This window comes from Oncorhynchus kisutch, linkage group LG30 (genome assembly GCF_002021735.2).
Source record: "Oncorhynchus kisutch isolate 150728-3 linkage group LG30, Okis_V2, whole genome shotgun sequence".
NCBI classification, from domain to species: Eukaryota; Metazoa; Chordata; class Actinopteri; order Salmoniformes; family Salmonidae; genus Oncorhynchus; species Oncorhynchus kisutch.
The window spans coordinates 48394734-48406211 of record NC_034203.2 but is presented as its reverse complement, the minus strand read 5'-3'; the positions used below and the strand labels follow the sequence as shown (position 1 = coordinate 48406211).

At 45.4% G+C, this 11478-nt stretch overlaps 1 protein-coding gene across 1 annotated transcript in view; it reads right to left on the bottom strand.

The window, feature by feature from the left end:
- Positions 1-8156: 8156 nt before the first annotated feature.
- The window catches only part of LOC109884049 (collagen alpha-1(VI) chain-like), a 76909-nt gene continuing 73587 nt past the window's right edge, over positions 8157-11478 (bottom strand). The window contains 1 exon segment of the mRNA XM_031810018.1: positions 8157-10938. Within this exon segment, the coding sequence (XP_031665878.1) occupies positions 10337-10938 (602 nt within the window). The 3' untranslated portion in view covers positions 8157-10336.

Here is an 11478-nt window from a genome sequence, read left to right as displayed (position 1 = left end):
CCCCTCCCCTCCTCTCCTCTCCTCTCCTCTCCTCTCCTCTCCTCTCCTCTCCCCTCCCCTCCTCTCCTCTCATCTCCTCTCCTCTCCTCCTCTCCTCTCCTCTCCTCTCCTCTCCTCTCCTCTCCTCTCCTCTCCTCCTCCTCTCCTCTCCCTCTCCTCTCCTCTCCCCTCCTCTCCCCTCCTCTCCTCCTCCTCTCCTCTCCTCTCCCCTCCTCCTCCTCTCCTCTCCTCTCCTCTCCTCTCCTCTCCCGTCCTCTCCTCTCCTCTATCCTCTTTCCTTCTCCTCTCCCTCGTCTATTCTCCTTTACTCTCTTTCAATCCAAAACCCCTGCCCCTAGCTCCTATCCTCTAACCACAAGCCCTATTTCCTATTCCCTATCTCCTATCCCTTAGCTCCTATCCCATATCCCCTAACTCCTACTCCCTATCCCCTAGCTCCAATCTTCTAACCCCTAGCTCCTATTCCCTATCCCCTAGCTCCTATCCCCTATCCCCTAGCTCCTATTCCCTGTCCCCTAGCTCCTATCCTCTAACCCCTAGCTCCTATTCCCTATCCCCTAGCTCCTATCTTCTAACCCCCAGCTCCTATTCCCCTATCCCCCTATCTTCTAACCCCTAGCTCCTATTCCCTATCCCCTATCTTCTAACCCCTAGCTCCTATTCCCTATCCCCTATCTTCTAACCCCTAGCTCCTATTCCCTATCCCCTATCCTCTAGCTCCTATTCCCTATCCCCTATCCCCCATCTCCTATTCCCTATCCCCTAACCCCAGCTCCTATTCCCTATCCCCCATCTCCTATCCTCTATCCCCTAGCTCCTATTCCCTATCCTCTATCTCCTATCCTCTATCCCCTAGCTCCTATTCCCTATCCCCCATCTCCTATCCTCTATCTCCTATCTCCTAGCTCCTATTCCCTATCCCCTAGCTCCTATTCCCTATCCCCTAGCTCCTATTCCCTAGCTCAGTGGTCACCAACCGGTAAATTTGTACATTTCTGTAGAAAAAAGGCTTGGGCCCTTTTTAAAATTTGTGGTAGCAGAACTTGATTCAGAAACCTGATCACCCTGCGCAAAGTGTTCCCATTTTGAGCAGTTTCATTTATCTTAAAAGACAAAGTCTGCATACCCAGTGGACCGGGAGATCTGTGGCTTGAGTTCGTCTACTGCACTGGCCAATTGTATAGCTCAAATCACAGTGCCAACAGCTTCCATGAGCCCACAGTTTGATACTAGACTAGGTGAGATTTAATCACTTTTAAAACCAGACTAGAGAGAGGCCGTCAAAGAATACAGCAGAGAGCTGCTGTTTTTATGAGTGAGTTCATGTTTAAGTTTTTAATCAGCATTGTCAACACTTTTTATTCAGCATTGTCAACACTGTTTTTAATCAAGACCTTTACAAAACATAAAATGCGTTTCTCCCCCTTCTTCCTTTGCGCTGCAGCTGCAATGAACTAAACACCTTCTTTACCCGCTTTGAGGATAACACAGTGCCACCGACATGGCTACCAAGGACTGTGGGCTCTCCTCCATGGCCGACGTGAGAAAGACCTTTAAACGTGTTAACCCTCGCAAGGCTGCCGGCCCAGACGGCATTCCTAGCCGCCTCTTCAGAGCATGCGCAGACCAGCTGGCTGGAGTGTTTACGACATATTCAATCTCTCCCTATCCCAGTCTGCTGTCCCCACTTTCTTCAAGATGTCCACCATTGTTCCTGTATCCAAGAAAGCAAAGGTAACTGAACTAAATGACTATCGCCCCGTAGCACTCACTTCTGTCATCATGAGGTGCTTTGAGAGACTAGTTAAGGATCATATCGTCCTGTGCAACTGGGTCCTGGACTTCCTAACGGGCTGCCCCCAGGTGGTGAAGGTCGGAAACAACACCTCTACTTCACTGATTCTCAAAACAGGGGCCCCACAAGGGTGCGTACTCAGTCCCCTCCTGTACTCCCTGTTCACCCATGACTGCGTGGACCCAATGATGAGACTACAGAGAGGAGGTGTGGGTCCTCGGAGTGTGGTGCCAACAAAATAACCTCTCACTCAATATCGACGAAACAAAGGAGCTGATCGTGGACTTTAGGAAACAGCAGAGGGAGCACGTCCCTATCCACATTGACGGGACCACAGTGGAGCAGGTGGAGATTTTAAAGTTCCTCTGCATACATATCAATGACAATCTGAAACGATCCACCCACTCCGGCAGTGAGGTGAAGAATGCGCAACAGTGCCTCTTCAACCTCAGAAGGCTGAAGAAATTTAACTTGGCACCTAAAACCCTCACAAACATTTACAAATGCACAATTGAGCTGTATAAAAGCCTGGTACGGCAACTGCACAACCGTACCAGGCGGGTGGAAGCCAGACGGTGGTGCAGTCTGCCCAACACACCGGGGGAAAACTACCTGCCCTCCAGGACACCTACAGCACCCCTAATGTCACAGGCAGGCCAGAAAGATTATCAAGGACAACAACCACCCGAGCAACTACCTGTTCACCCCACTATCATCCAGAAGGCGAGGTCAGTACAGGTGCATCACAGCTGGGACCGAGAGACTTAAAAACAGCTTATATCTCAAGGCCATCAGACTGCTAAATAGACATCACATGTGGCTTCCACCCGGTTACGCAACCCTGCACCTTAGAGGCTGCTGCCCCATATACAGTGCCTTGCGAAAGTATTCGGCCCCCTTGAACTTTGCGACCTTTTGCCACATTTCAGGCTTCAAACATAAAGATATAAAACTGTATTTTTTTGTGAAGAATCAACAACAAGTGGGACACAATCATGAAGTGGAACGACATTTATTGGATATTTCAAACTTTTTTAACAAATCAAAAACTGAAAAATTGGGCGTGCAAAATTATTCAGCCCCTTTACTTTCAGTGCAGCAAACTCTCTCCAGAAGTTCAGTGAGGATCTCTGAATGATCCAATGTTGACCTAAATGACTAATGATGATAAATACAATCCACCTGTGTGTAAGTTCAAGGGGGCCGAATACTTTCGCAAGGCACTGTACATAGACTTGAAATCACTGGCCACTTTAGCAATGGAACACTAGTCACTTTAGTTTGCATATTTTTGCTTTACTCATCTCAAATGTATTTACTGTATTCTATTTTACTGTATTTTAGTCTATGACACTCTGACATTGCTCATCCTAATGTTTAAATATTCCTTAATTCCATTATTTTACTTTTAGGTTGTGCGTGTATTGTTGTGACTTGTTAGATATTACTTCACTGTTGGCACTAAAAACACAAGCATTTCACTACACTCGCAATAACGTCTGCTAAACACGTGTTTGTGACAAATACATGTTTTTTTTAAATGTTTTTTTTTTTATTATCCCCAATTTCGTGGTATCCAATTGTTAGTAGTTACTGTCTTGTCTCATCGCTACAACTCCCGTACGGGCTCGGGAGAGACGAAGGTTGAAATTCCTGCTCTTTAACACAGCGCGCATCCAACCCGGAAGCCAGCAGCACCAATGTGTCAGAGGAAACACCGTACACCTAACGAACTGGTTAGCGTAACAGGTTCTGTTACAGACCTAATGCACACAGTGGAAACAGGTTCAGTAAGGCCCTAATGCACCATTTTGTGATCTGTAGTTCTGATGGGGGTGGCCATTTTAGTGAGAGGGCAGGGCCCGTTTATTAGTTCTGCTCTCACATGTCTGCCATTTATCACTCAACCCCCTTCTTTGCCACAGTACATGTAAGTATATGGATGAGAGATGGCCGGGTGGCATAGGCAAGGTGCAGTAGATGGTATAAAATACAGTACATACATGTGATATATATTCAGTGTCATTCAATACCTCTTCAGAACCTCTTCAGTGTCATTCAGTAACTCTTCAGTGTCATTCAGTACCTCTTCAGTACCTCTTCAGTGTCATTCAGTACCTCTTCAGTACCTCTTCAGTGTCATTCAGTACCTCTTTAGAACCTCTTCAGTGTCACTCAATACCTCTTCAGAACCACTTCAGTGTCATTCAGTACCTTTTCAGTGTCATTCAGTACCTCTTCAGTATCATTCAGTACCTCTTCAGAACCTCTTCATTGTCATTCAGTACCTTTTCAGTGTCATTCAGTACCTCTTCTGTGTCATTCAGTACCTCTTCAGTGTCATTCAGTACCTCTATTGTCATTCAGTACCTCTGAATTGTAATGGGGTATGGTGGCCATTGGCTCAACTTACCCCATGGCCATTGGCTCAATTTACCCCAAGGCAAATATTTTGACTATATTAGCCCACACAGCTACAAGGATGCACTTTCATTCTAGGTTTAGGACCTGATATTGTAGCTTATAGAGACCATAACTGGTTTAGGACCTCATATTGTAGCTTATAGAGACCATAACTGGTTTAGGACCTCATATTGTAGCTTATAGAGACCATAACTGGTTTAGGACCTCATATTGTAGCTTATAGAGACCATAACTGGTTTAGGACCTCATATTGTAGCTTATAGAGACCATAACTGGTTTAGGACCTGATATTGTAGCTTATAGAGACCATAACTGGTTTAGGACCTGATATTGAAGCTTATAGAGACCATAACTGGTTTAGGACCTCATATTGTAGCTTATAGAGACCATAACTGGTTTAGGACCTCATATTGTAACTTATAGAGACCATAACTGGTTTAGGACCTCATATTGTAGCTTATAGAGACCATAACTGGTTTAGGACCTCATATTGTAGCTTATAGAGACCATAACTGGTTTAGGACCTCATATTGTAGCTTATAGAGACCATAACTGATTATAGAACCAATCAAATCAAATAGTTTTTGTCACATGCTGAATACAACAGTGAAATGCTTACTTACAAGTCCTTAACCAACAGTGAAATGCTGACTTACAAGCCCTTAACCAACAGTGAAATGCTTACTTACAAGCCCTTAACCAACAGTGCAGTTTTACTAAAATAAGTTTGAAAATGATGTGACCTAACTTTCTCACCACTTTTTCCACGTGATTTGTTCCTTCAGACTCCATGAAATGATGACCTCTTTCTAAATATTTGGTGACATGACTCATTTTGTGTATGGTTTCCCAGAAACAAGGGGTGGCTCAGCTAACTTACCCCACACACCCCTAAATGGTCTGCTAAACTATCACAATGTAAATGTGGAGTTACATGCTCCAAACATTCCGTTGTTGCTATTCACACTGCTATTCACACTCGTAACTGTAGGAAAACCTGGGTCACGATGCAGAGATGGTTGTTGTTTGGCATCTTCTGTGTGAATCCAACCGGGTAAAAGTTCCTGGGGAGACTGCATATACAGTGCCTTGCGAAAGTATTCGGCCCCCTTGAACTTTGCGACCTTTTGCCACATTTTAGGCTTCAAACATAAAGACATAAAACTGTATTTTTTTGTGAAGAATCAACAACAAGTGGGACACAATCATGAAGTGGAACGACATTTATTGGATATTTCAAACTTTTTTAACAAATCAATAACTGAAAAATTGGGTGTGCAAAATTATTCAGCCCCCTTAAGTTAATACTTTGTAGCGCCACCTTTTGCTGCGATTACAGCTGTAAGTCGCTTGGGGTATGTCACTATCAGTTTTGCACATAGAGAGACTGACATTTTTTCCCATTCCTCCTTGCAAAACAGCTCGAGCTCAGTGAGGTTGGATGGAGAGTGGATTTGAGAGTGGATTTGAGAGTGGATTTGTGAACAGCAGTTTTCAGTTCTTTCCACAGATTCTCGATTGGATTCAGGTCTGGACTTTGACTTGGCCATTCTAACACCTGGATATGTTTATTTTTGAACCATTCCATTGTAGATTTTGCTTTATGTTTTGGATCATTGTCTTGTTGGAAGACAAATCTCCGTCCCAGTCTCAGGTCTTTTGCAGACTCCATCAGGTTTTCTTCTAGAATGGTCCTGTATTTGGCTCCATCCATCTTCCCATCAATTTTAACCATCTTCCCTGTCCCTGCTGAAGAAAAGCAGGCCCAAACCATGATGCTGCCACCACCATGTTTGACAGTGGGGATGGTGTGTTCAGGGTGATGAGCTGTGTTGCTTTTACGCCAAACATAACGTTTTGCATTGTTGCCAAAAAGTTCAATTTTGGTTTCATCTGACCAGAGCACCTTCTTCCACATGTTTGGTGTGTCTCCCAGGTGGCTTGTGGCAAACTTTAAACAACACTTTTTATGGATATCTTTAAGAAATGGCTTTCTTCTTGCCACTCTTCCATAAAGGCCAGATTTGTGCAATATACGACTGATTGTTGTCCTATGGACAGAGTCTCCCACCTCAGCTGTAGATCTCTGCAGTTCATCCAGAGTGATCATGGGCCTCTTGGCTGCATCTCTGATCAGTCTTCTCCTTGTATGAGCTGAAAGTTTAGAGGGACGGCCAGGTCTTGGTAGATTTGCAGTGGTCTGATACTCCTTCCATTTCAATATTATCGCTTGCACAGTGCTCCTTGGGATGTTTAAAGCTTGGGAAATCTTTTTGTATCCAAATCCGGCTTTAAACTTCTTCACAACAGTATCTCGGACCTGCCTGGTGTGTTCCTTGTTCTTCATGATGCTCTCTGCGCTTTTAACGGACCTCTGAGACTATCACAGTGCAGGTGCATTCATACGGAGACTTGATTACACACAGGTGGATTGTATTTATCATCATTAGTCATTTAGGTCAACATTGGATCATTCAGAGATCCTCACTGAACTTCTGGAGAGAGTTTGCTGCACTGAAAGTAAAGGGGCTGAATAATTTTGCACGCCCAATTTTTCAGTTTTTGATTTGTTAAAAAAGTTTGAAATATCCAATAAATGTTGTTCCACTTCATGATTGTGTCCCACTTGTTGTTGATTCTTCACAAAAAAATACAGTTTTATATCTTTATGTTTGAAGCCTGAAATGTGGCAAAAGGTCGCAAAGTTCAAGGGGGCCGAATACTTTCGCAAGGCACTGTATTCTTAATTCCATTCCTTTACTTAGACTTGTGTGTATTGGGTATATGTTGTGAAATTGTTAGATATTACTGCACTGTCAGAGCTAGAAACACAAGCATTTCGCTACACCCTCAATAACATCTGCTAAACACATGTATGTGACCAATAAAATGTTATTTGATTTGACTTGACCTTGCTTCACCGTAGGGATGGTGCCAAGTTTCCTCCAGACGTGACACTTGACATTCACGCCAAAGAGTTCAATCTTGGTTTCATCAGACCAGAGAATCTTGTTTCTCATGGTCTGAGAGTCCTTTAGGTGCCTTTTGGCAAACTCCAAGTGGGCTGTCATGTGCCTTTTACTAAGGAGTGTCTTCCATCTGGCCACTCTACCATAAAGGCCTGATTGGTAGAGTGCTGCAGAGATGGTTGTTCTTCTGGAAGGTTCTCCCATCTCAAGAGGAACTCTAGAGCTCTGTCAGAGTGACAATTGGGTTCTTGGTCACCTCCCTGACTAAGGCCCTTCTCCCCTGATTGCTCAGTTTGTCATGGCGGCCCGGAGCCGAGGCCAGTGTGTTCTTGGGGACCATCAATACTGAATACATTTGTTGGTACCCTTTCCCAGATCTGTGCCTCGACATAATCCTGTCAAGGAGCTCTAAGGACAATTCCTTCCACCTCATGGCTTGGTTTTTGCTCTGACATTCACTGTCAACCGTGGGACCTTATATAGACAGGTGTGTGCCTTTCCAAATCATGTCCAATCAATTTAATTTACCACAGGTGGACTCCAATCAAGTTGTAGAAACGTCTCAAGGATGATCAATGGAAACAGGATGCACCTGAGCTCCATTTCAAGTCTCATAGCAAAGGGTCTGTTATGTAAATAAGGCATTTCTGTTTTTAAACTTTTAATAAATTAGCAAACACTTCAAAAAAACAGTTTTTGCTTTGTCATTATGGGTTATTTTGAGTAGATTGATCAGGAACATGTTTCGTTTAAATCCCTTAAAGTAAACAAAATGTGAAAAAAGTCAAGGGGTCTGAATACTTTCTGAACGCACTGTGTGTGTGTGTGTGTGTGTGTGTGTGTGTGTGTGTGTGTGTGTGTGTGTGTGTGTGTGTGTGTGTGTGTGTACGCGTGCATGCGGACATGTGTGTGCAGGATATTGAGTAAACTTTTCATACTAACTGATAAAAAAAAACAAGAAACATGAATTGGTTGAAGAGGCCTTTAATGAATCAGCTGTTCTAGCAGCCTGTCTGGCAGCTGGTTTGGTTTCAGATCAAAATATCATCAGTAGGATGTTGCCCACTGCTACAGCGGTCAACTGGCACCATTCACTGCTACAGCGGTCAACTGGCACCATTCACTGCTACAGCGGTCAACTGGCACCATTCACTGCTAGAGCGGCAACTGGCACCATTCACTGCTAGAGCGGTCAACTGGCACCATTCACTGCTACAGCGGTCAACTGGCACCATTCACTACTACAGCGGTCAACTAGCACCATTCACTACTACAGCGGTCAACTGGCACCATTCACTACTACAGCGGTCAACTGGCACCATTCACTACTACAGTAGTCAACTGGCACCATTCACTACTACAGCAGTCAACTAGCACCATTCACTGCTACAGCGGTCAACTGGCACCATTCACTGCTACAGCGGTTAACTAGCACCATTCACTGCTAGAGCGGTCAACTGGCACCATTCACTGCTAGAGCGGTCAACTGGCACCATTCACTGCTACAGCGGTCAACTGGCACCATTCACTGCTACAGCGGTCAACTGGCACCATTCACTTCTACAGCAGTCAACTGGCACCATTCACTACTACAGCGGTAAACTGGCACCATTCACTGCTACAGCAGTCAACTAGTACCATTCACTGCTACAGCAGTCAACTGGCACCATTCACTGCTACAGCGGTCAACTGGCACCATGATCCACTGAGTTACATGTTCACACATGCTGACACTGAGGAACTGGCCCTGAACCATTCATCTGAAACTGTTACTTGGAACTTTAAAGTAGCCTTCAAAGGGTTATGGTTCATCAGGCTGATGTAGAGAGGAATGAGTGTGTGTGAGAGAGAGAGAGAGAGAGAGAGAGAGAGAGAGAGAGAGAGAGAGAGGGGTCACAGGGAGACATAAACCATTCAGGGTTTCTTTACCTCATCAGGCTGATGCAGAGAGGAATGAGTGTGTGTGTGAGAGAGAGAGAGAGAGAGAGAGAGAGAGAGAGAGAGAGAGGGGCCAAAAACCATTCAGGGTTTCTTTACCTCATCAGGGTTGGCGGTGCAAACATGGTAATAGATGTTTTCCTGTCTGAGTGTGGTTGTGTGTGTGTATGTTTGTGTGTGTGGTTGCATGTTTGTGTACTTGTGAGGCATCTGAACATGCGACCTCAGACAAACTGTTTATGAGGAACTCCCACATGATGTATAACACATTAGAGACCATTCCACTGTTTGCACACACACACACACACACACACACACACACACACACACGCACATGCACACATGAGTACGCAAATAGTCCGTGTCCAGCTGTTCTTCATTAGGATCAGGGTATCTGCAGGGAGGATGTTTAATGTTTAACTTTGATGTTTAAAAAATATGTAGTGATGTCATATCCTGTCCTGTCTCTGATCTACAAATAACAACGACCATTCCTTTACAGTAACGTTTCTGTCTAATTCTGTCTGCATTCATGTGCTGCTCAGAATTATGGAACTAGGAACAGTCTGACTGGGAATTATGGAACTGGGAACAGTCTGACTGGGAATTATGGAACTGGGAACAGTCTGACTGGGAATTATGGAACTGGGAACAGTCTGACTGGGAATTATGGAATTGGGAACAGTCTGACTGGGAATTATGGAACTGGGAACAGTCTGACTGGGAATTATGGAATTGGGAACAGTCTGACTGGGAATTATGGAACTGGGAACAGTCTGACTGGGAATTATGGAACTTGGAACAGTCTGACTGGGAATTATGGAACTGGCAACAGTCTGACTGGGAATTATGGAACTGGGAACAGTCTGACTGGGAATTATGGAACTGGGAACAGCCTGACAGGGAATTATGGAACAGTCTGACAGGAAGATGTTACAACATGGAAGCTCATAACAGACGTCTGAAACTAGTTTCTGTCACAAGAGGTTTTCAGTAGTTTTCCGCTTGGGATTTTTCTTGATAATTCTGAGAGCACATGAATGCAGTCTAACACAATCTTTTACACAGTCTGACACACAATTGTCTTCTGTCATTATCGGACATTAAACCCCAACTAAAACACAGTAAATGAGTGATGAAATATGAATGGATATTCATAATGAGGGAGACTAAACTCTAAAGCATGTGGTCCCAGCCTTTGCCCCTGAACTCAGGCCTGGGAGACCCTGCGGGACACGGTCTGGTAGAACACGCCACGCAGCAGAGATGGGTAGTCCGGGACGCGGAACAGGTGGCGCTGGGCATAGGTGACGTCGTAACTCCTCCCCCTGCTGACCAGCGAGCGCAGGTTGGCCTCGCTCACCTGGTTGCCCACGGTGATAACGTACAGCTCCACTCCCCCCTCTGACACCAGCCGTACGCGCTTCTCCAGCATCGCCTCGGTAACGCCCTGAGATCTCCCGTCAGAGAACAGCACTAGCTTCCTCTTCCTGTTCCCGCCCCCTGACGTCTGGAATTTCTCCATGGCGAAGGCCATCGCCTTGGTAACATCAGTCCCATCATTCTGGAAGGTGGCGGCCTCAATCTTACTGGTCAGCAGGGTGAGGTTAGAGGTCAGCTCCGCCTCCATGCGGCGTTCACGGCTGTACTGGCCCACAGCGACACGCACGGCAGCGCGGCCGGACCTCTCGGCAGACAGGAAGCGCTCAGCCAGACGCTTGACGAAGGTCTTGCTGGAGTCAAAGTTCCTCTGCCCCACACTGGCTGAACTGTCCATCATCAATACGATGTCTGTGTCCCCTGAGAAGGAGACTGGAGGACAGAAACAACAGGATAAACAACATGAAGACAATACCCTATGACCACACAATGTCCTCCCAAAACAAGATTACAAAGAGAAACCACAGGAGAAACCACAGGAGAAACCACAGAGAAACCACGGGAGAAACCATGGGAGAAACCACAGGAGAAACCACAAGGAAACCACAGGAGACACCACAGGAGAAACCACAGGGAAACCACAGGAGAAACCACAGAGAAACCACAGGAGAAACCACAGGGAAACCACAGGGAAACCACAGGAGACACCACAGGAGAAACCACAGGGGAAACCACAGGGAAACCACAGAGAAACCACAGGAGAAACCACAGGAGAAACTACAGAGAAGCCACAGGAGAATACACAGGAGAATCCACAGGAGAAACCACAGGAGAAACCACAGGAGAAACCACAGGGAAACCACAGGAGAAACTACAGAGAAACCACAGAGAAACCACAGGAGAAACCACAGGAGACACCACAGGAGAAACCACAGAGAAACCACAGGAGAAACCCCAGAGAAACCACAGGAG